At 43.4% G+C, this 25,388-nt stretch overlaps 1 protein-coding gene and 1 long non-coding RNA gene across 5 annotated transcripts; one reads left to right on the forward strand and one right to left on the reverse strand.

Annotated features, from left to right (window-relative positions):
• The first annotated feature begins 470 nt into the window (after positions 1-470).
• LOC118363682 (uncharacterized) lies at positions 471-25,296 on the forward strand. Its single transcript, XR_004821447.2, has 3 exons — positions 471-1,065; positions 3,202-3,324; positions 24,968-25,296. It is a non-coding gene; the product is annotated as an uncharacterized LOC118363682 (long non-coding RNA).
• Positions 8,809-23,614, reverse strand: LOC118363681 (1-acyl-sn-glycerol-3-phosphate acyltransferase gamma-like). 4 transcript variants are annotated; one of them, XM_035744799.2, is made up of 10 exons: positions 23,355-23,614; positions 15,130-15,187; positions 14,449-14,676; positions 13,143-13,312; positions 12,868-13,029; positions 12,185-12,338; positions 12,002-12,104; positions 11,792-11,867; positions 11,475-11,673; positions 8,809-9,847 (listed from the first exon to the last, which is right to left on the reverse strand). In XM_035744799.2, exons 3-10 carry the CDS (start codon positions 14,624-14,626, stop codon positions 9,756-9,758), a joined length of 1,134 nt encoding a protein of 377 aa, XP_035600692.1. In that variant the 5' UTR covers positions 14,627-14,676; positions 15,130-15,187; positions 23,355-23,614; the 3' UTR covers positions 8,809-9,755. The 4 variants fall into 4 exon arrangements, with proteins under 4 accessions (XP_035600692.1, XP_035600695.1, XP_035600694.1 ...); XM_035744802.2 differs by lacking the exon at positions 23,355-23,614 and adding an exon at positions 19,648-20,052; XM_035744801.2 differs by lacking the exon at positions 23,355-23,614 and adding an exon at positions 18,180-18,405.
• Positions 25,297-25,388: the final 92 nt, after the last annotated feature.

Here is a 25,388-nt window from a genome sequence, read left to right on the forward strand (position 1 = left end):
TGAGCTGAAGACGAGGAGAAATGGAAGTGAATGAGGGCGAAGTATCCGAAGTGGTAGGGGTGGTGAAGTTCTCGGGTCAATTGGGGCTAATCTCTGGCAGATGAATACACGGGCTCCTTTATATAATTGACATCTCATTATTTATTTTTTACATATTTTCTCATTGTTCCTGTGACCAAAAAATACAATTAACATTACATTAAATGATTTAAGTGTCCTGTGTAGTATTTTAGTATTTTGATACTTTGTGCAAGGCAATTGATAAGCATTAAAAGCTTTGTGGATGGAGCCTCCTGAGTGGCGCAGCGGTCTAAGACACTGCATCGCAGCGCAAACTGCGTTGCTACAGATGCTGGTTTGAGACCCGTGCCGATCGCGATCAGGAGACCCATGAGACAACGCACAATTGCCCTAGCGTTGTCTGAGTTAGGGGAGGTTTTGGCCTGCCGGGATATCATTCTCCCATCGCTCTGTAGTGACACCCGTGGCGGGCCAGGCGCATGCACGGTCACCAGGTGTATGGTGTTTCCTCCGAAAACAAAATTGTTTTTTTTTTGTGGATGTGTATAATGTGTATGTATAAATTGTTTAATAGTAATGTTTAAAATGACTAAATCGGGTAATTTTGTATAAATGTATTTAAATTTACATTGGGTCGCTTCTGGGGGGATTCTGGTAAGATGACGGCAAAGTCAGCTGAATTCCGATAGACAGAAATGGCCCGATGTACTTGGGACGATTCTGGGCAGTCATTCATTTTGATTCTGAGCCGAGTCTGACACCCGATTCTGGGGAGATTCAAACAGTTCGGGTCCCCCGGAAGAGGACCGTTTCTGGCCCGATTCCTCATTGCTAGCTGGGGAGCTACAATCCAGCACAAGTAACCTAGGTGCCTTCTAGGACGCCTGGGAGGAGCTGCTTCCTCACAGGCTGATGTTTAAGCAACTCCACCCATTCTTCCCCATCAGCCAATCAAATTCAAACAGCAAACGTGCGATTGAGAAAGAACAACTATTTTCCACTGTAGTGACCTTCACAGCTAGCTAACGTTAGCACATCAAAAAGGTATGCACATTGCATCAAAAAACACACAAAAATAAATAAATGGCAAGACTATTTTCATATTATACTGGCTAACCTTCTAAAACACTGAAATGGCAAGACTATTTACAAATTACACCGGTTGACATTTACAGTGCATTCGGAAAGTTTATAGACCCTTTGACTTTTTCCACATTCTGTACGTCACAGCCTTATTCTAAAATGGATTCCTCACCAATCTACACACAATACCCCGTAATGACAGAGCAAAAAGAGGTTTATAGAATTTTTTGCAAATGCATTCAAAATAAATAACGGAAATATCACATTTACATAAGTATTCAGACTTTTTACTCAGTACTTTGTTGAAGCACCTTTGGCAGTGATTACTGCCTCAAGTCTTCTTGGGTATGATGCTGCAAGCTTGGCACACCTGTATTTGGGGAGTTTCTCCCATTCTTCTTTGCATATCCTCTCAAGCTTTGCGAGGTTGGATGGCGAGTGTTGCTGCACAGCTATTTTCAGGTCTCTCCAGAGATGTTTGATTGGGTTCAAGTCTGGGCTTTGGCTGGGCCACTCAAGGACATTCAGAGACAAAGCCATTCCTGCATTGTCTTGGCTGTGTGCTTAGGGTCTTTGTCCTGTTGGAAGGTGAACCTTCGCCCGGTCTGAGGTTCTGAGCGCTCCGGAGCAGGTTTTCATCAAGGATCTCTCTGTACTTTGCTCCGTTCATCTTTCCCTCGATCAAATCAAATCAAATGTATTTATATAGCCCTTCGTACATCAGCTGATATCTCAAAGTGCTGTACAGAAACCCAGCCTAAAACCCCAAACAGCAAGCAATGCAGGTGTAGAAGCACGGTGGCTAGGAAAAACTCCCTAGAAAGGCCAAAACCTAGGAAGAAACCTAGAGAGGAAACAGGCAATGTGGGGTGGCCAGTCCTCTTCTGGCTGTGCCGGGTGGAGATTATAACAGAACATGGCCAAGATGTTCAAATGTTCATAAATGACCAGCATGGTCGTATAATAATAAGGCAGAACAGTTGAAACTGGAGCAGCAGCACGGTCAGGTGGACTGGGGACAGCAAGGAGTCATCATGTCAGGTAGTCCTGGGGCATGGTCCTAGGGCTCAGGTCTTCCGAGAGAGAGAAAGAAAGAGAGAATTAGAGAGAGCATATGTGGGGTGGCCAGTTCTCTTCGATCCTGACTAGTCTCCCAGTCCCTGCTGCTGAAAAACATCCCCACAGCATGATGCTGCCACCACCTTAGGGGTGGTGCCAGGTTTCCTCCAGACTGTCACACCCTGATCTGTGGTACTAATAGAAACCAGGACAAAACACCCCATAAACTTCCTCCCTGCGCTATGTAGCCATAGAAAATATCCCGATTTCACCAAGCGGTCACATTGTACTTAAACTAAAACAAAGAGAGGCATTCTGGCGGTACTGCTTAGACACTGTGGATCCAAAGACGCTAAATAATGATATTTCACTGTCCTCGTTTCTATAGTGTTGTTGCATATATTTTTTTGGTCTCTGTGTCTCCTGATTCACACCCAAATAACACATACTGCATATATATTTTGACATGGCTTAATGATAGACTAAATAGGGTGTCTCGCTTATTTGTGCTATAATTTCCCATTTACTTTTGAAACATATTATCATTATATTTGTTTACATTGTTGTCTCTCAATGGGCCACTAGGCTATAAATAGGATCTAAGTGCAACGATCAGGTCACTCTGAGGAAGACAGCTTGACATCAAAACGTCAGTCACTTCACATCCTGTACAAGTGATTAATTTTTGCTTACTTTAATCCATCTCTGCCTTTTTATTTGATTTTGCTTCTCAAGTCAGTTAAGAACAAATTGTTATTTACAAACCCTAACGGCGCTGGGCCAATTGTGCACCGCCCTATCACGGATACAGTACAGTTCCGCTTACACCATCTCAGTTCACTGCAGCAATTGTATACAAATACTGGGCTTAGGAATTAGAACCAGCTAAAAAAGGAATAACTTTTAGTGTATTTATGATTATTTTAATTTCATACTGTACATTGTTATCATAGATTCAATCACCAAATAAGACCAACTAAATTATTAAAATATCTTTCTGTCTCTCTTTTTTTCTTCTGTTTGTCTTTCTCTTTCTAGGAGAGGCTCGGGAACTGTCCGCGAGTGTTGGGAGGCTGGTAGCCAGCATGGTTGATTTGAAGAACATTCATGTGGTGGACACGGCAGCCTCCAAAGGGGCTTATGCAAACTCGTTGAATTTAAGTAAGTCTTTTTAAGGAGAAGAAAAACAACTCAAATGTAATTCACATCATGTGGTAGTTCTACTCAACTTCCTTAGGTGCCAACCATCACACATTTACAACAAGCGCTTGCGCACACACACACTTAGCACTGTGCAGGACTGAAGTCTCACTGGGATACTGTATGGGTAAACAGGTAAACAGATTTTGCACAAAATCCTGTTGAGTATATACAGTTTTCCTGCCACTTTGAGTTGCTTCAAGTACAGCTAAGTCCCATACTGTTGGAGTGTTTCTTACAATTTAACTATTGCAGATGTACAGCTCTGTAAACCTTGCCTGGCATGTGTTTTTTTTATGTAATGCATTGACGATTATACATTATACATCTACAAAAGTAGACACAATCACAAAGATCCCAGGCTGTGTCACAGCCGGCCGTGACCTGGAGACCCATGAGGCAGCGCACAATTGGCCCAGCGTCGTCCAGGTTAGGAGAAAGTTTGGCCAGCCGGCATTTCCTTGTACCATCGTGCTCTAGTGACTCCTTGTGGTGAGCACGGTGCCTACAAGCTGACTTCAGTCACCAGCTGGATGGTGTTTCCTCCGACACCTTGGTGCGGCTGTCTTCCGGATTAAGCGAGCAGTGTGTCAAGAAACAGTGCGGCTTGGCAGGGTTGTGTTTTGGAGGACGCATGGCTCTCGACCTTTGACCTCTCCCGAGTCTGTAGGGGAGTTGGAGCGATGGGACAAGACTGTAACTACCAGTTGGATATCACAAAATTGGGGAGAAAAAGGGGTAAAAATACACAATAAATAAATAAAAAACGTCAGCTCAGGACCTCTACATCCGACTTCTTCACCTGCAGGATCCTCTGTAACCAGCTGATGAAACTGTGGGTTTGCACAACCAAAGAATTTCTGAACATACTTTCAGAAACCATCTCAGGGAAGCTCATCCGAGTGCTCGTCGTCGTCACCAGGGTCTTGACCTGACTGCATTTCGCCGTCGTAACTGACTTCAGTGGGAAAATGCCCACCTTCGATGGCCACTGGCACGCTGGAGAAGTGTGCTCTCAAGAATAAATCCCAGTTTCAACTGTCCTGGGCAGATGGCAGACAGCGTGTATGGCGTTGTGTGGGCTAGTGATTTGCTGATGTCTACATTCTGAACAGAGGGCCCATGTTGGCGGTGGGGTTATGGTATGGGAGGCATCAAATCAAATTGTATTTGTCACATGCGCCGAATACAACAGGTGTAGACCTTACCGAGAAATGCTTACTTTACAAGCCATTGACCAACAATGCTGTTGTAAGAAAATATACAGTTGAAGTCGGAAGTTTACATACACTTAGGTTGTAGTCATTAAAACTCACTTTTCAACCACTCCACAAATTTCTTGTTCACAAACTATAGTTTTGGCAATTCGGTTAGGACATCTACTTTGTGCATGACACAAGTCATTCTTCCAAAAATTGTTTACAGACAGATTATTTCACTTATAATTCACTGTATCACAATTACAGTGGGTCAGAACTTTACATTGCATACACTAAGTTGACTGTGGCTTTAAACAGCTTGGAAAATTCCAGAAAATGATGTCATGGCTTTAGAAGCTTCTGATACGCTTATTGACATAATTTGAGTCAATTGGAGGTGTACCTGTGGATGTATTTCAAGGCCTACCTTCAAACTCAGTGTCTCTTTGCTTGACATCATGGAAACATCAAAAGAAATCAGCCAAGACCTCAGAAAAAAAATTTGGAAGTCTGGTTCATCCTTGGGAGCAATTTCCAAATGTCTGAAGGTACCACGTTCATCTGTACAAACAATAGTACACAAGTATAAACACCATGGGACCACGCAGCCATCATACTGCTCAGGTAGGAGACGCGCTCTCTCTCCTAGAGATGAACCTACTTTGGTGCAAAAAGTGGAAATCAATCACAGAACAACAGCAAAGGACCATGTCAAGATGCTGGAGGAAACAGGTACAAAAGTATCTATATCCACAGTAAAACGAGTCCTATATTGACATAACCTGAAAGGCCGTTCAGCAAGGAAGAAGCCACTGCTCCAAAACCGCCATAAAAAAATCCAGACTACGGTTTGCAACTGCACATGGGGACAAAGATCCTACTTTTTTGAGAAATGTCCTCTGGTCTGATGAAACAAAAATAGAACTGTTTGGCCATAATGACCATCGCTATATTTAGAAGATAAAGGGGGAGGCTTGCAAGCCAAAGAACACCATCCCAACCATGAAGCATGGAGGTGGCAGCATCATGTTGTGAGGGTGCTTTGCTGCAGAAGATACTGGTGCACTTCACAAAATAGATGGCAAGGACATCTACAGCACCGTGTCACAGGATGGCCAAGAAAATGAATCAAGGGCCTCAGCCACCTGAGACACGACCTGTTCAAGTGGTATGGCCTAATATATACTGTTGCTATGGTTACACCCCGTGGAACTTTTCCAGAACATGGGTGTTCCTTTCAGAGGAGCTAGCAGGATGACATGTCTGGTTATTTTTTGTAAAGTGCCATGGACTGTTGCTATGGTCCTACATGCATGCACCTGTCTTAGTCGAGAACAAGCCTGTATTTTAGAACTATTGGTGTGGCTCTACAGTTTCCATGCCCTAATATGAAACCAAACTAAAATTAGTGAAAGACGATAAGATAATGGTGGCTAAATGCCAGAGGGGATGAGTCATTAAGAGGAGTTACTGTTTGTGAAGGAGGACAAATTTATAAAAAGTATGTGCCAAGACTGGAAAGTTAGTTGTTTTCATGAACCAGCTCCGCTTTTATTATGTCGTAATAAAAGTCTATTTGAACTCACAGGCTCCGGTATTTATGAAATAATATTGACTGAATAATTCCACAAATTCTAATAACGTTTCAACTTTATTTATCTAGCCTATAGTTTATCATGACTTTGGCTTCATAGACTTGATTAAATAATCAACTTTGCATTCCCATAATGCATTGAAAAATAACATATTTTTATTGGTATTTTTATGGACATTACTGTAGTATTTACTTGTTTTTTTTGGGGGGGGGGGTGTAATACTGTATTTCCTGTTGTATTCTACAGTATACTACAACATTCTATAGTAAGTTCTACACATGATCGAGGGATACTATTGTGTAGTATAGTTTTGTAAAGTATACTACAGTAAACTGTCATATTTTTTAATATGGGTGTAAGGTGCATCCCTCTCGTTTCTAAAACAAAGCCTGTGCTGCTAAGGGTTTGTTGGAAAGGGAAATAGCCTCCTGCAATATTAATGGAGTTCATTGTACAGTAGAAAACTCACAATTCACAAACACACATGCCAGTGGTTAATTTGCCTTTTAATCATATGATTTACTTAGAGACCCTTGTCAAACATTATCCTCTGTGAAAACTAGAGGTAGACAACAGTTTTAGTGTTAACACCATGCTCAAGTAGTTTGAGCCAATCAGATGGTGGTCAGAATTGGAAGAAGTGGTGACAAGCCTTCGGAAGCAGCGTCAGCATGGAACCCATCTGCCATCTGGTGCCCATGCCTAGCAAGTCCTACCTGGCGCCAAACCTCTGTCACCTGGTGCCCCAATCCTACCTGGTCCCCGGGTTATCCACGTAACAGATGCAGTCCCTTTCCACCACTCTGGCATGATCAATGGACCCAGAGGCAAATACCATTGCCCACCACCCAGAGTACCCATGTGGCTTCCCATGCCCCTGCCCAAGCCAGTGCCCAACTCCACCCTGGGCTTCTGTCCTGCCTTCTGTGGCTGATCATGGACCAGCAGCTCCATCGTTTGGATATGCTGGTTCTGTTGACTCTGCTGATCCAAGCAGCAGCAGCAGAAGAAGCAGCAGTATGAGCAGCAGCGACAGCAGGAGCCACACAGCAACAGCAGGAGCAGCAGCAATAGCAGATTAATCAGTAGGCTGCTAACAGCTTTCCTTCCTCCACTGTCCAAAAGCCCCATACTGGGCTCAATACATACCTGGCTAACTAGCAAAAATATAATCTAGCCTGATCTAATTATTAGACCAGTGGGGTATTAATGCATATGGTTAACCCCAAGCTTTAGCCATCTATATATAGCCACTATGCTTCATCAGTTTTATACAATGTAGGTGATCAATCTTATTGCTAAAATAACACACCAGTCTGATAATAGGGGCCATGTAGGCCTACTTTTTAATAATATGTTATTGGGATCATTTTAGGGGGTGGGAGGGGCATAGCATTTTAGAATGCCAATAACTGGCCATGTACAAAGTGTTATGCCTATTTTTCTGAAATGCTGTAAAATCCAATCATGGATATGGGAAAATCCACTCTGCAAATGGCCTGTAAGTGCACTTCACCTGCTCTTTGTAAAAGCATTAATCTATTCTGCTGGCAGCCGAGTTGGATGGTAGGGATAGCCAGTGTTAATGATGGTGTTGTCCTCAGACGAGTCCTCAGCTCTTGGTCACTGGACGACTGCTATACTAGCTTTGTGTCACCTTATGATGGGCCTAAAGGCATTCAAACTGTGGTTACATATTTTATATTGCATACACTAATGGGGTCGAATAGACGGGGGACCGGGGTGTGGTGGTAGGCCTAACTATTTTACAATTAATTTATGTTAGATGTTGATCCACCATTGCCAAAAAAAATGCTCTTCACCTGTTATGGCTGCTGTCCCTGTACAGGGATCAACATCAGGGGAAATTTCAGAGTGACAACTAAAAATACAATTTCGTAACATTAAACATTCTTGAAAATGCAAGTGTCTTACACCCTTCAAAAGATTAGAATCTTGGTAATCTTAGTGATGGTGTTGTCCTCAGACGAGTCCTCAGCTCTTGGTCACTGGACGACTGCTATACTAGCTTTGTGTCACCTTATGATGGGCCTAAAGGCATTCAAACTTTGGTTACATATTTTATATTGCATACACTAATGGGGTCGAATAGACGGGGGACCGGGGTGTGGTGGTAGGCCTAACTATTTTACAATTAATTTATGTTAGATGTTGATCCACCATTGCAAAAAAAAAATGCTCTTCACCTGTTATGGCTGCTGTCCCTGTACAGGGATCAACATCAGGGGAAATTTCAGAGTGACAACTAAAAATACAATTTCGTAACATTAAACATTCTTGAAAATGCAAGTGTCTTACACCCTTCAAAAGATTAGAATCTTGGTAATCTTAGTGATGGTGTTGTCCTCAGACGAGTCCTCAGCTCTTGGTCACTGGACGACTGCTATACTAGCTTTGTGTCACCTTATGATGGGCCTAAAGGCATTCAAACTTTGGTTACATATTTTATATTGCATACACTAATGGGGTCGAATAGACGGGGGACCGGGGTGTGGTGGTAGGCCTAACTATTTTACAATTAATTTATGTTAGATGTTGATCCACCACTGCCAAAAAAAATGCTCTTCAAAACCCTCTGAACAATTCACTCCAGAGTACGGTAGGGAAATAAATGTAATCCCATCATTCAATCACTTTTGTATATTCAATGGAAACCAAATGATAATTGTTTTATTGTTTATAACAATAAGTATTTATGGGATCTACAAGCAATTCAGAAATCAACTCAGGCCCAAACCTGGCTTTAAATTAACATTAAATACTGCATTTTATTGGTGCGAGGTTGGCCATCACGTCTGTGCTTTTCTGGGAAGGACGGGAGGAGTAGCAGCATGCTCAATCTCATTTGTGTCAGGATTCAGCACAAGTTTCATGAGGAGACGGACAAACAAATAACAGGATGTGCTCAGAGGTGTTCAGATTCCTTCACCTCCACACCCAACCTTCATGGGGCTAAGGGTGGGGAGCTAAAGCATGCTGGGAATCTGGATTTTCCAGACAGTAAAGCCCCTTGCTGAAACTACAGAGGGACGTTGGGCTGGCCCAGTCAGAGATACTGAAGCAGAAAATGTGAATATTTGATAGGTGGAGAGCACTTCTTTAGGGTGGGCTGCTGTGGCAGGAAGTGGGGTGCATGTTAGAGGAAGTGGTACCGCTGAAACAGGAAAGTTCTGGAGCATGTGGCTGAGGAGAACCGCAAAGCTGTGCGGAGGAGACCGACAGGGGGCCTGGAGCTGGGGTGCAGGGAGCGTTTGGTGCTAGAGAGATACACCCTCTGGTATTTACCATTCTGTCCTGCTGTCTGTCACCCCCTCTCACTGAAAGGATGCATTCACTGGGAGTCAAATGCAACAATTCCATTAAAAATATTGTTCTGTGTCACAATCATCATAATTAATATTTTAACTTACGTCTAAAAAGTCTATTCAGTTATATCCCCCCCACCCTCCTGCTGAGTTTTAACTTATTTTTGAAAGAGGGTGGCTGCACAGGGTCTGTCTGTGCGGGGACCGCAACAACCGCTCAGACACCGAGCGTTGACAGTAGAGGGACCGTAATGTGACTGCCATAAAGAGTTCTAGTTTTCCTTTTTGCCCTCCATTTTGCCGTAAGTAGAGCCGGATTTGTTCACCTCAGATACACTGATCAGGCGGCGCACTGCTATGGAGGCTGTGGAGAGGAGACAGAGAGAGATTTGTCAATAACAGTAGAAAGAAAGAAGAAGACAACCAAAAAAACTGAGGTATAATACAAATGAACAAAGTGCAGATACAGGAGTAGGTAATCACATATACATACTATACAGGGCTCAACACTGCGACCAAAACACTCACATTTCAGTCATCATGCGCTGTTTGAATTAACATTTCTAAAGTATTTCCTAAAAAACTTCCCAAATTAAAATGTTGACTGCAGATAGAATCTGGAAAACAGATTTTACGAAAAGATAAAACTGATTTTAATAGGGCCCTACAACTGTAGAGTGACACTGTTCAGAATTGTTAACAATAGCACCTTTTTAAAGATCGCGCAAAGGATCTATTTTTTTTCCCTCAACAAACAATCAATGTGAATATGATAGTCAAGTTAAAAACCCCTTAGGTCAAAGGGCCCAGGGCTGGGTTAGCAATTTGATTTAGAATTTGAAACTTGTTTTTTGATGAACAATTTAATTTGGTCTTACTGCTATTAGCCCTTATTAACGTATTGAACAACATATTCATACATGGCACAACAGACAGTCCAAAAATAAATCAAAAGGAGATATGTTTAGAAGTGCCTGTCCAATATCTAAGAGACAAATTATAATTATTTTTACCTGTATTTAACCCCTTTTTTGGGCACTAAAGTACTTCCATATATTTTCCCATTCATTTTTTTTTTTTACTCGTATCGGTCTGTCTACCTTCAGACGAGGCTTGTGGGAATCCTGTATGTGTTTGTGAGAGTTATCGTTCCATAGAGGGGTCATATTATTTTGTGCCTCAAACCGTTCCGACACTACAAAAGTTTTCGTGAGAAGACTGATTTTCAGGATGTCTCCTGGTCTGACAAACACAGCTGTAGTTCTGCCACCTTCCACCCCAAATGCAGAAGGCCGACATCGGAGGATGCGGTGGATTGAGCAGCCCACGCAAAAACAACATAACTATTTTATTTCCGCAGGGGCGCTTACATGATTTAAAAGATAGCTAGTCATTATCAGCCTTGTTCTGTATGGAATGCAAAACCACAGGTCAAGTCATTAACTGGCGCTCGGTTGCAAAAAATTGGTACGACCAAATCTTGTGCTGGTGCCATCAACTGAAAAAGTCCCACCAGTGGAAAAAGGTGCTTTATAAAACTATACATTTAGAGCAGAATAATGTAATATGTATTTATTTATTTAACCTTAAATTTAACTAGGCAAGTCAGGTAAGAACAAATTCTTATTTACAATGACGGCCTACCCCGGACAAACCCGGGCCAATTGTGCGCCGCCCTATGAGTCTCCTAATCACGGCCGGATGTTATACAGCCTGGATTCGAACCAGGGACTGTAGTGGCGCCTCTTGCGCTGGGATGCAGTGCCTTCGACCACTGCGCCACTCGAGAGCCCTAGTCCTGGACTAAAATGCATGCTTAATGGAGAATCTCTATTGAAATAGCGTTTTAGTCTAGGACTAGGCTTATTCTGTGTTCGGGAAAACAGCCAATAACGAGTCAAAATGAGATTATATAGTATAGGCAGGTCCTAACAGCATAAGAACTTGGAAAAAGCAGTAGGCTTAGCAGGCTAAATGGGTGGCATCCGCACCGATAATGCAGAAGATCAAGAAGATGACGATAAGGAGGGGAGAGCCGCTGACAAACACCCCACAGGCGAAGTTGAGGAGGGGGGTAAGAAGCAGGGTGGCCCAGAAGAGGAAGTTGAGCAGCGTCCACAGCCGACGGGGGGGCTTGATAGCGGGACCGGGGAAACTGCCCTCCTTCTCGTAGTGCTCCTGCAGTGCATCCTACAGAAAGAGAAAGGAAGAAAGAGAGAATGTTGTCAATATTTAATTAGTGGAGAGAGTCATTAACTTATGGACAGAAAGGGTAAAGAAATGGGAGGGAAAGCTGAGTTTCCGGCACCTTCCGCTGGTAGAGCTTGTGAAGCCAGGTTGCACACTCCTTCTCGTCCTCTGGGATTTCCTCCACTGGGTACCGTCTATACAGGAAGGAGGGGAACTCAATTCAGTATAACGCTACTAAAGGGCAGCAAGTCTGGTGATACAGTATGTCAGCGGGTCAAAGGACCAGTGCACTGCCTTTGTCTGTTGGAGAGGGACAGGCGCCACCTACGTGATATTCATATCTGCCATGTACTTCTTTCCACTGACGATTCCCAGCAGTGTTGGGACCTTCTTGTCTCTGAAATTTAGTGTCACGTCGTACACAGCAGATACTGAGAAAGGAAAGAGTGCGACCATGAGTGTGATGCAGCAAATGTGTGTGTAAACGTGCTTGTGTGTGCTTGTGTCCCACCTGTGCCTTTGAGACAGCTCAGTGTTGTGGTGAAGCCTTTGGTTCTGGGCAGTAGATGGTATTTGAGTTTTGGTAGACCTTTACTCTCTGCTACCTCCATACTGATCTCATGCTTCTTCGGTGTGAAACGGGTGCCTTCACAGTACAATAGGAACTGAAGAAAGAGAGAGAGAGACAAGTCGACACACACGCACAACCACTGTTGCGGTCTTTGGAGGTGACCCTGTTGATGTCTTTGGAGCAGTAAACACTGAACACACTAAGCTCATGACCTTGTAATCCCTACGTGTCCCACTGGAAACAACAGAAGGTAGGAACGCCAACAGAGGTGCACTACCTCAGACACACCCTGATGTGCATTTCTGGCAACACTGTCCACTGTATCTCAGTTGTATTTCTTTGATTCCTCCCCTCAGACCCGCTCTTCCCTTGCATTTTCCCCCATGAGAGTTTGTCAGATTACTGGCTTAAATTGTGTGCACGTAGCCGGCAACGAATCTGGGGGGCGTGTTAATTTGTGCACTCAGTGGAAAACATTATTCAACGGTAAACAGAAATGTGCATTTTTCATCTGTTTGATGCTTAATGAACACACCCCAGGGTACAACTCCATACAGACACACGCTGATGGTCAAAGGGAGAGGGGCAAACGTCATTGTGTTTTGGTTTGTCGTCTTACTCACCCACATAAACTCAGGGTAATCCTTCAGCTGGGTCAGGCCTTTGAACACGGTATCTCTGTCCTCCTCCCACTTCCTCTTACAGAAGACAATCTCCAGGAAGTACCATGTCCAGCCAATCAGTGGCACCTTCAGCAGTTCGTACTTGGCCAAGACCTTTGAAGCCTGAGAAGACGAAACGACTTTGTTCAGCCAACCTACCAAACATTATATTTTCATAAACAGTAGATATAGGCAGCTAAACTCATTCCCCCTCTATCAAACACACACATACTCACTCCAAGCACGCCGTAGCGTTCACACATGGTCCAGCCGCAGAGGAAGTCGATCTCGTAGTTGTGGTTGAGGATGATGATGACGTGCTCCTTGCCAAATTTGTCCACCGTGGCCTGGTCTGTGAATATGGTGCATTCTGTACTTGACCACCACTCCAGCAGCATCACCAGCTCTACAGGACAGAGAGGGCCAGCAGAGAGTTAACAACGAACCAGTGTAAACTCCGTCACAATGAAGCACCCAGTCGCAAAATGGTGTCAATTTTGTCACCCCACACCAGACGCGATCAGGAAAGGCAGGTTGAAATATCAAAACCAACAATATAATTTGGTGACTAGTTGATAAGCAAACATTTATGGTAATTTATCCAGCTAGCTAATTTGTCCTGGGATGTAAACATTGGGTTGTGATTTTACCTGAAATGCACAAGGTTCTCCACAGACAAAAGGGTAAAAAGAGTTTGTTTCTAGTAATCTCTCCTCCTTCAGGCTTCTGACTTTATATGGTGGTTTGCAACCAACTTTAAGGCGCATTACCACCACCAACTGGACTGGATTGTGAACCTCAGTTCGTCTTTCAATCACCCACGTGGGTATATGCTCCTAAAAACCAATGAGGAGATGGGAGAGGTGGGACTTGCAGCGCGTCAAGTGTCACAAATAGAACCAAGTTCCATTTTAGCGCCTGGCTACGCAGATGTGCGCGGGCAGTGTGGGTGCAATGACAATAATGTGGATATTTATATTGCAACGCTATTGTACGCAATGGGAGTGGTCTGGTCAGCATGTAACCAGTCGCAACGAACCGTTGCAATGAACTACATTACACTAGTCTCAATTCCGGTTCTCTGATTATTAAACAATAAACTGACCGAAGTTGGATCAATTACTCAAATTCCACTTTGTTTTTTTTGTGAGCTCAAAGCGCGTTTTTCTAGAGAGAAATCCTATCAAGCACGAAATACATCAAATGAAGACTATGGGGGAGTCTAAGTTTTCAATAGACAAATATTCAACCTAGTTCAGTGCAGAAAACGTGGTAAATAACTATAATGACCAAAATCCATTGCGGCCATTGTTCACCGGCCACCCCACACAGACTGCATGAGAGGAATGCACACAACACAGCAACTAGAGGGATAGAGGGAAACACCAAAACCAGTACACCATGTTTATTTATTTAACTAGTCAAGTCAGTTAAGAAGAAATTTAAGACTGGTTTCTTTTGGGACATCAGCCAGAATGTGCTGCTCGTTGACGAGCCTACTCCCCCAGACACACACGACTCAAGACTATGAGTGTGACTCACGGCTCCAGAGGGAGTAGGAGAGGCGGGTGTTGATCTTCCTGTAGAGCTGCTTGTCGATGGGCCATAGGGCGCAGGTGCAGAGCTGGATGAAGTTGATGATGAGGCCGCTGACCACAAACACAAAGCCAACGAGCAGCTGGAGGATGAATAGGCTCTTGATGTACGCTATCAGCCCCATGGCCAGGGCTGTCTGGGGGCTAGCAGGGCTACCAACAAACTACGGCCGACCTGGGGGAGAACACCATAAAGAAACTATGCATTTCCATTTAATTCTGTTGAAAATGTCACCAGGTAGCACCGGTTCTCCATATAATGTTGAGAAATAGTGCATTGTGGGTAGTTATTAAGATATCCAAAATAAGTTAATAGATATGTAAAAAATTAAAAACACTTTGATCGTGACTACAGTAACTACGTTACTAAGTATTTGACGACACTGTTGTTTCTTCGGGTGAGTAAAAATGAATGTTTCCTACCTTTTAAAAGAGGAGGTTTATGAATATGATAGGGCAAGGAGTTTCCGCTGACTAACTGATCTGACCAGGAATAAGTCTGAGCCTTATTGGCTATGACGAGGATTCCTAGTCAGGTCACACGGTCAGGGAAAACTCCTGACCCCTTCGATGAGGCTGGGTTAATAGTGGAGGAGTGATCATTTTCTGAAATTCCAGTGCAACTTACCACGGTGGAATCCCTTCACAAGCCCCGTTTGCACGGCCCGTCAGCCAACACCACAGACCTGTGGGACAGAGAAGAACCCCATTACAAACTATTCACAATCTGTTTTTTTATTTAACTAGTCAAGTCAGTTAAGAACAAATTCTTATTTACAATGACGGCCTACCAGGGAACAGTGGGTTAACTGCCTTGTTCAGGGGCAGAACGACAGATTAACTTGTCAGCTCGGGGATCCGATCCAGTAACCTTTCGGTTACTGGCCCAATGCTCTAACCACTAGGCTACCTGCCGCCCCAGTTTAAAGGGAAAGATCTGAACAAACTCTTTCCCAAAACAGAATCTAACTTGCAACAAGAAAAGAAAAAACTGCAAACAACATACAACTGAGTTAATTATTCAGAGAACTGTGACAAAAAAAAGAAAAGAAAGAGCAGGTTCATTCTGAGGAGTTCAGCAGACAACCAGTTAGTTCCTGTGATTCATTTCCATTTATATTTCCCCAATATAAAATAGGAAACTATCAGGCTAAAAACACAGCTTGCCCACAAAAATAAACTCCCTTTCATCCAAATGGCGTTGCACATCATTTCCCTCTCACTGACATCTACATGTCCGCATACCTACACACACACACGCCCTTTCACTGCCTTGGACCAAGGCCAGCAACTTGCTTACTCACTCCCTTTTTCACACACAGACACCCACGCCAGGTGTCCAACTCCTAAACTAGCCCAATTCAGTGTTTTGACAACTTATTTTTCTCAACGTCACAGCATGAACTTGCCTTGCTGCAGCACAGCTGCGACCCCCAAAGTAGCGTTCTGTGCCTGTCAATCAAATCTATTTTATATAGCCCTTTTTACATCAGCAGTTATGACAAAGTGTTAACTGTTTGTGCGCTCTTGCTGTGACCTCTGTTGCAGATATTTACTTCCAGAATTGAATGGGAAAAGTCTCCAAATGCTATCAAAACTCTCCAAGGCAGCCTGATAAGTAGCTGCATTTGTTACTAGGCTCTTTTAACAGTAACAGTCTCTGGAGCAGTATCAAAACTTGCTAAATATAGCAACAACGTCTCTAAATTGGCAACAATGGCCCCATTCAGCATCTCTGGGATTCTGATATTTCCTCTCTGCTAACTCTAGACCCCACACACACCCTCAAACAGCAGGCCTGCACCACTCCACTCCCTCCCACATGTTACGATCATTAGTAATACTACAGAATTAGTAATACTGTATCCACGACAGACATTTCACCCACTGTGCCCCAATTCCTATGTCCAGTCTCAAGAATAAAACAGACTACTTTCCAAAGCTATACTGAACCCATCCTAAAACACTAATAACTACACAGTGGCCTAAATACCAGAATGAACTTTAAGTCAGTCACACTATTTTTGTCAAATCACATCCTAGAAACAAAGAGCCAAATCAATGGCTGTGTGTGTGTGTGTGTACTACAGGCCTGTAGTACCAACACACAGGAGGTCCCACCCACAGAGCGTGGACTTGAGTGACCTCAAGCATCTGATCAGGGGTCCAGCTCTGTGGTCCCTCCAGCCCTGTGGTCCCTCAGTACCAACTGAACCAATTTCAATCAAAATTGGCACCAATGCTTATTGTTATAAATGTAGAACATGCTGAGTATTTCAGCATCTACACAAATGTGAGAGTATATATGGAACCTACTGAATTGTTTAAATCACTATGACTTTGACCTTCTGTCAATATTCCAGCAGCCCAAACGGCATTTTCTGAGATGTATGTATCTCAGCATCTACTCAAGTAATTTGAACATATAGGGCTGTGGGAACTGAGGCAACATAGGGCTGTGGGAACTGAGGCAACATAGGGCTGTGGGAACTGAGGCAACATAGGGCTGTGGGAACTGAGGCAACATAGGGCTGTGGGAACTGAGGGAACATAGGGCTGTGGGAACTGAGGGAACATAGGGCTGTGGGAACTGAGGGAACATAGGGCTGTGGGAACTGAGGGAACATAGGGCTGTGGGAACTGAGGGAACATAGGGCTGTGGGAACTGAGGGAACATAGGGCTGTGGGAACTGAGGGAACATAGGGCTGTAGGAACTGAGGGAGGATATAGCTGTGGGAACTGAGGGAACATGGGGCTGAGAGAACATTAACTTGGTCCGGCTGAACAAACACTCACCATCCTCTGTGTGTGTGTAACGGAGTTGGATTCAAAACCTCACTACTTAGCGTGGGTGGAGACATTTTAAGCTATTGAACTGCTAGGTTTTCTATAGTTGGCTAAAGACACGGTCAAGAGGACAGTAGTGGTGCCGTGACCCGGAAGGAAGCTATACTGTTGAGCAAGCACAGTGACGCATGTGCATATTTTTCTGTGGGCTGACTATGATTTCCCAATACACTTTCTTAATACTTCAAGATTATGTTCTAACTTCACTGCCCTGAGGAGTTGTGATGGATGCCATAAAGCCAAGGCATAACAGGGTGTGGTGTAGGTCTGTAGGACCCATGTTTTAAATGGCCCATTAAACTAAGGCCGTTTCCTGCAGATAGCACTGAAGAGGACCAGAAAACGACCTTATCCGAAGCTCAAGAATCAAGCAGACATCAACAAGGGTGACATTCTCTACGGATACTGATCTTCAGGCATAGGCTATCAAACTTCAGGATTGTCCCACATTGACATCAGGTTGCAATGCCTTGGACTGCTTCCTTCACCAAACAACCACGGCAGTCAAACGTCAAAGCTGCAGCCGGCAAAGTCAACTCTGCAAACATACATATAATACAAGCAGTTGCTACAGTGTCTGGCATCTGCAAGCAGATAATAGCATGCATGCTTAAAATGCAGTTGATATCCATTGAAACTACTGGTATAGCCTCTCTCTCTCTCTACAATAGGAGCATCAGTTCACAGTCAAACAGGTGATTCTGGGTTTTAACACAGTATTACTAGTAAAATAAAAAAAATGGCTCCATCGTCTCAACGAGGTCAATATTCATTAATAACATCCCATTCACGCCAATAACCCCTGGGAAAGGAGCAGAAATACCACTAACCTTGTTCTGGAAGAGAGAGCAAGTAGTTTTGTCAAAGTGTGAAGCCCTAGCTTTGCCCACAGTCAGGAACAGAGTGAGAATTACAAGTAGTGGGAAAGAGAGCGCGAGAAACACTAGCGCTCCTCAGTAAACATTAGTTCATTTTGGAGTCTTGCCTAGGAGACAAATGACATCTCACAAGGCCGTCCATTAGCAGAGTGGGAAACTTGTCCCCACACAGAAGAAAAAGGGAGACAAAAGAAGAGAGAGGGAGTGGGAAGGAGGGAGACGCTCCCCCTAGCCTGCCTGACAAAGCGCTGCCTGGTGGAGTGGTGTGTTTGGGGGGAGAGGGAGGGGAGGGTCTGCAATCACCTGATCCCCTCAGACGAATGGCTGGCCGTCAATACTGGGCCAACGAACCGGGTGTGAGACACACACACAAGGAGGTTAAAAAAGTTCAGCCATAATTTTCCCCCAGGTATAAGGTGGTCGGGGAGACTGTGTCCTGCCTTCTCCACCCCTCCACACACACACAATTCTAATTACTGAATGAAATTGAGTGGAAGAAATAGAACACGTGTAAAAAAAATATATATATTTTTTTTTTTATTTTAAAAGTCTATACCCAGGCCTAGAGATTTTTGGGGGATGTTCAGATGTCTCTCAACTCATATCTTGCTTTCTATGGGCATGGTGCTTGTATAGGCTGCTTGTCTATTAGTTTGAAACCAACTGATGTGTCTGTGTTATTTGATGATAATTTACCCAAACATTTCCTAAGAAGTCCACTGTTTCTCAACTAGTTTTCAATAGATACAACTACAAATTGAAAATAACAGCAGTAAGGCTAAAACATCTCACATTTAGTATTTATGTATGCATTGACAGTTATAAAAATAACACTTCAAAATGTGATTTCTGATGTAGGGGGTCGTCCCCATATATTTGTTAAGCATTTGAGTGAGTCTTGAAACAGAAAAGATTTACAACCCCTGACCTAGCCTACAAGGCATGCAAAGGATGTAAATTGGCATTGATTATGTACTAGGTTAAAGCCATTTAGCAGAATACCAAGTATGCAAGGGTACACACACACACAAGGCCTGATTGGACGTTGGACGTGGCAGAGATTAGCAATAGCCACTCAGGGCTAAACTGATTAACAGGGAGAAACAGCCTGGCCTCCATTGGCCTTCCAAAGGCCAAAACAGGCTAAACTAAGGACCCGAGCCACTCCAGAACAAATAACAAGACAAACCCAAAGAAATCAACTTAATTTAAAGTGCTACAGAGACAACAACCAACCAAGCCCAGTCTACACTCTCCCAAATAAACAGTGTCAGGTAGTTCAAGAGATTTTAGATTATAGTTTGTGGTTGCACACAGCCTCACGCAGTTGGAGTCACTGTGGAACCGGGACCAGTCATGTCTATAAAGTTCTTATAAAGTTCTGACGTGGTCCTCGACTGCTCCCTTCAACAGGACTTACCAGTAGGTATAGTAGGCGATTGCCAGCACCACCAGTGCCCCACAGAGCCCTGTAAAGAGCATCACGGCCCCCTGGTTCAGCATCTTCGCCCCCCTCCTTGATTACCTTCCCCCCCAGGAGAAATGTTAAAAAAGGATCACGGGAAAAAGAGATAAAAATCTCCACAGCGTTTTAAGAGGAGGACAAATGGGAGTCAGTGTCCACGGTGCCGGAGACTCATGCTAATGTTAATCCCCATAGGAGACAAGATAAATTATGATGATGACAGCATGAACACTAAGTCCCAAGGAAAAGAGGAGGATGAGGAGGGAGCGTCCATCGGCGCAACAGGAAAGCAACTCAGGTGAGAAACGAAAGAGCTAGTCGGCGACGGCTTCGTACCAGATCGTCGCGAGACGAGAACAAAAACCAAGACACACTGTTTTAAAAGTGTTAAAACAGACAGAACACAGAAGGAGCCTCTCCTTTGTACACAGAGAATAATGAGAGATGCTCTAATCTCTAACAAAGCTCTAATCTGGTCCAGAACAGATTAGCACTGATTAGTGCTCTTGCAGCAGCACCCTGGATAAGTCACCTCTCATTTCCATCCATCTGTATGGGGGGTTGGGTGGAGAAGTTCAGCTGCTGTGATGGGTCCAGCCATGACGAAAGGCCTGGGTCGCATTCATTAGTCACCAAATGGAAGAAAACAGATGGAAACAGGGAGTGCCTGAATTGGACGGATAAGATGCACATTTTAACCTTCCGTTGCTAAACGTTTTAAAACACTTTGTTACAGTGCTTTCACGGAGGTGATCAGGCCCCATTCCACTGTCCTATCTTGGACTCAAAACTGGTTGTCCACTTCAGGCTTGCCTTTACCAGCTCGCATTACCGTTCCAGAAGCGGTTTCGCTGATTGTCCCAATACCTAAAAACAACTGGCCAAAAGAAAATAACGATTTACGCCCTAAATAGATCAGAGTTTGTATCAATTTAACCTTGTTTTTTTGAAAATGATTTCTCGCTGAAATGAAAGATAAGGTCATTATGGTTTCCGAAACCATACCACAAGCGCTCCGTGTTAATGTTCAGATTGAGCTTCGAGGCTCTTAACAAAACTCCCCCTACAGAAGATGCATTTACTCTTATGTGACTCTTATGTGTAATGTAATGGAACTGAGTCATGGTCAAGGGCTAGTGGTTGACTGACATTAGCTGGTCTAATTCATTCACACGTGGGAGCGTATTATAAACATAAATACTTGTTGGTTAATTCCACATGCATATTTAAACTGACTTTAGTTAGCAAAATAGTTAGTTAGCTAACACAGTCCAATTTTCATGTGAATGACAGCTTCAACTGAAAGTCACAGCTAGCTAGGCTAACCTCTGCTAGCTATCTAGTTTATCTTTTAACGTCAACTCGAACTTGGTCATAACCATAATATGTGAATGGAGTTGAGCCTATTATTTCAATTAATTGAAAGGCTATAGCCTACAAATAAATAAATTGTGAAGCATTTGCGAGTGCGACACACTAGGCCCCCATTAACATCGATGGGGCTGTAGTGGAGCCGGGTGAGAGTTTTAAGTTCCTTGGTGTTCACATCACCAACGAACTATCATGGTCCAGACATACCAAGACAGTCGTGAAGAGGGCACGGTAACACATTTTCCCCCTCAGGAGACTGAAAACATTTGTCATGAGTCCCCAGATCCTCAAAAAGTTCTATAGCTGCACCATCGAGAGCATCTTGACCGGTTGCATCACCGCCTGGTATGGCAACTACTCGGCATCTGATCATAAGGCGCTACAGAGGGTAGTGTGTACAGCCCAGTACATTACTGGGGCCAAGCTTCCTGCCATCCAGGACCTATATAATAGGCGGTGTCAGAGGAAATACCCAAAAATTGTCAGAGACTCCAGTCACCAAGTCATAGACTGTATTCTCTGCTACCACATGGCAAGCAGTACCAGAGCGCCAAGTCTACGACCAAAAGGCTCCTTAACAGCTTCTACCCACAAGCCATAAGACTGTTGAACAATTAATAAAATGTCTACCGGACTATTTACATTGACACCCCCCCTGCATTTGTTTTGTACACTGCTGCTACTCTGTGTTTATTATCTATGCATAGTCACTTCACCACTACCTACACCACCTACATGTACAAATTACCTTGACTAACCTGTGCCCCCGCACATTGACTCAGTATCGGGACCCCCTATATATAGCCTTGTTATTGTATTGTGTTATTTTTTACTTTTGTTTATTTGGTAAATATTTTCTTAACTCTTCAGTGGGGTTAACTGCCTTATACTCAGAGGCAGAACGACAGATTTTTACCTTGTCAGCTCGGGGATTCGATCCAGAAACCTTTCGGTTACCGGCCCAACACGAACCACTAGGCTATTTTATATTATGTAAGAACAATGGTGCAACACTAATAAAAATTATATAACAAATGCACATTCTCCCGCATTGGATAACGGTCACTGTCCGCGGTTCTGAAACATCAGTGATGAATTGAATTGACGCCTTTTCCTAGACCATGTTGTTATGTGCATAATAGCAAAGTTAACCAGCATTTTGGTGTTGAGAACAATGCGGCGGAGGCAGTAGCGTGGTTAGGAGATGAGAACTGTCTTGTGCAAAACATCACGCCAAGGTAAGCCTACACAAAACAGTCTTTAAGTGTTTCTGAAATCCCTTATGTGGAAAATGAATGGTGGAAAAATGATTGGAACCATTTCCTGTTTGACCACTAGGTTTTATGGGTATTATGACTCATGCTGTGGTACTCTATAGAAGCACACAAGTAGCCAACACATTTTTTAAATGAAATACAAATACAAAATAACAAAAATCATACAAAAAACAAATACAAATAATATATATATATATTTTAAAGTAGCCTACAAATGCATGATGGGCAGGCACACCGCCAGTGTTATTGCGCAAAATGGTATGCACTATCATCTGGATGTGGTGCACTATCATCTGGATGTGGTGCACTATCATCTGGATGTGGTGCACTATCATCTGGATGTGGTGCACTATCATCTGGATGTGGTGCACTATCATCTGGATGTGGTGCAACAAAAGAACATTCAGCTTCTACTACCATTTCTGTCAAACTGTCTACAGTTTGATGCACATGTTCAATAAATCCACACTGAACGTACTACAGCTGCCTCTGCAACGCAATGCTGCAAGGCAAACGCAGCGTTCCATTTGAAATAAATGTACTTCTGCTACCAAAATGCAAAACACTGTCAGTGTGATCGAGGCGTGAGCTCATGAAGTGAACGCTGCTGGAGAAGGCCGAAGTTCCAGCCTCGGGAAACTCGTTCTGCGCTCCAGTCAAGTTCACATACTGTGGTCACAACTCCCAACCCACGAAGGCAGTCTGTGCCAATACATTATGTCTGAGTCCAGACTGCTACGCCGTGATATGTTAAATTAGGTGGCATGTTAGCTGGCTACTGCAGTGGTTTCAGCTATCTAGTTAACCAGGGGTGTATTCATTACGAAAACCGTTTACCGTTTAACAACCAAACGGAAACAAACTGAATGAAACGAGGAGGGACCTACCATAATTTGTCCAATAGAAACTCTGGTTTACGTTTTCCGTCTGAGTAAACGTTTTGCAACAGAATCGACGTAAAGATGATTTTACACCCCTGCTAACTTGGATAGCATTTTAGCTAGCTAAAGTTACCTGATTTCTGGATCCTGACGACGATTATAACGTTACCAAACAGATCCGACGCGTTGGTTTTCAACTCAACACTGAAACAGCATTGGTGTCTTTGCACCCCAGAGCCATAGAAGTATTTATTTTTCAACATAAAGGTTTATCTTTGAGCTAACTAACTTCTAGCTAGCTACATCCTTCTGTGAAACATGCAACTTCCTGTCTATCCAACCACAACATTTGTCCCCTGGATACAATGCATAACAATAAAGATAATCTTATATTTTCAAGATAATCGAGTGACCGATCTAACAATGGAAATTACATGTCCTCAAAGATGGAAGGCATACGGGAGGTGGCGAGATCAGGTGGGACAATTCTACCCAATGAGAGGCCAGATACGCGTGTGCACAACGGTCACAACTCCATAGACACAACTCGCTAATAACGTTGTTGTTTATTTTTGCCGAATACAATTATATCAGTGTATTCGAAACAACCTAACCATTACCAAATTATATTGGATCAAATAAGCCTCACGTAGCAAATTCATTGTTTTTGTTGTTGACCAAATTCAACTCTCTCATCGACCTCGTTGGCAGAGAGTAAACACTCTCAGAGTAAACACTCTCGCTCTGCCTCTTCCTCTCTGATAACAAGCCAAAATTCTCATTATGTCCCATTTCTCTCCCAATTGTAATGCAGGTAGATGTCTCTGTGCCTCTTTTCGTCCTGAATATGTTAGGGGTTATTCCTACTGTACCTTGAACGTGTGAATTCCTTCAGATCATACATACTTTTAGCCAGTTCAGTCAAGGGTGACCACAGAGTTATGTCATTTTATGGGTTTCCATGGCAACACTTTCAGATTTGAAATGTTCTCCACAAGCTGTTTATGCGTTTTGTGTCTTATAATAACTGAGGTATACACTCATGAAACATTTATAATCATTAATTGACAGCCCCATGCAGTGAGAGGGGATGCAGCTTTCGGCAGAGAGTATTGCTGACCCTCCAGAAAGTAGGTGTATAAGCAATGCTTGACATGGGCAGGACCTCACCGGAGCTAAGGAGCTCACCTGCTTGAGCTCCTGTTCCTCTTATATAATATTAGCTCAAAAGTGTTGTGGAGCTCCTGCACATAAATATAAACAGTACCGGCACCCAAAATGAGTACCGGCACCTATTTAAGCCCAAGTCAAGCACTGGCTATAGGTATCCTCTTAGGTATTCTAATTCTGTGCAAACTGGTATACCTGTGTTCAGTTGAGTATAGGTAGACAGCATATGTGAGTATGATCATTCATTGACCATGCAATACAGATGTACAGAATACGGTTTTCGGCAAGCACCCTACCAGTGTCATGTTCATGAATTCAATGAAATTGTCAACCTTTGTTTGTCTGCTGTATTGGAGGAAACTAATATACATATTAGTTGCTTGTAGTAAAGTGTCCCCTGATAGGCATGCATTGACTTACGTACATGACAAGCATCGTATGGGATATGTTACCAGGAAAGATAGTTACCCAACATTGCAGGTAGATATTGAATGTACAAAATTCAAACACGTCTATTTCAAATATATATATTTTTGAATGTAATTTTTATATGCCACATTTTTTACGTACTTTCAGTTTCAGCCAATTATGGACTTCCATGACCGGCCCCTTCCTTTGGCTGTCACGACTTCCGACAAAGTCGGCTCCTCTCCTTGTTCGGGCGGCGTTCGGCGATCGACGTCACAGGCTTTCTAGCCATCGCCGCTCCATTTCTCATATATCCATTTGTTTTGTCTTGTTTCATACACACCTGGTTTTCATTCCATAATCACACTGCATGTATTTAGTCCTCTGTTCCCCTCCATGTCTTTGTGTGTAATTGTATATTGTTACGTTGATATTTGTCAGGCGCTGCACTTTTGTTATGTACCGTGTTTTTGGCACTAGTATATTTTATGTGCTGTCATTGTTGACCGGTATTAAAGTGTGCCTGTTTACTATAATCCGCTCTCCTGCACTTGACTTCGCCTCCCATACACACGCCTAACATTGGCAG

Source organism: Oncorhynchus keta, chromosome 30 (assembly GCF_023373465.1).
Source record: "Oncorhynchus keta strain PuntledgeMale-10-30-2019 chromosome 30, Oket_V2, whole genome shotgun sequence".
In the NCBI taxonomy this organism is placed as follows: domain Eukaryota; kingdom Metazoa; phylum Chordata; class Actinopteri; order Salmoniformes; family Salmonidae; genus Oncorhynchus; species Oncorhynchus keta.

Bases quoted from the DNA above. Each gene is read 5' to 3' on its own strand.
- LOC118363681 (XM_035744799.2), bottom strand. From the start codon at position 14,626: ATGGGGCTGATAGCGTACATCAAGAGCCTATTCATCCTCCAGCTGCTC. The intron at 13,313-14,448 runs GTGAGTCACACT...TCTGTCCTGTAG, and splicing joins CTCCTACTCCCTCTGGAGCC to AGCTGGTGATGCTGCTGGAG. The intron at 12,339-12,867 runs GTGAGTAAGACG...CTCTTTCTTCAG, and splicing joins ATTACCCTGAGTTTATGTGG to TTCCTATTGTACTGTGAAGG.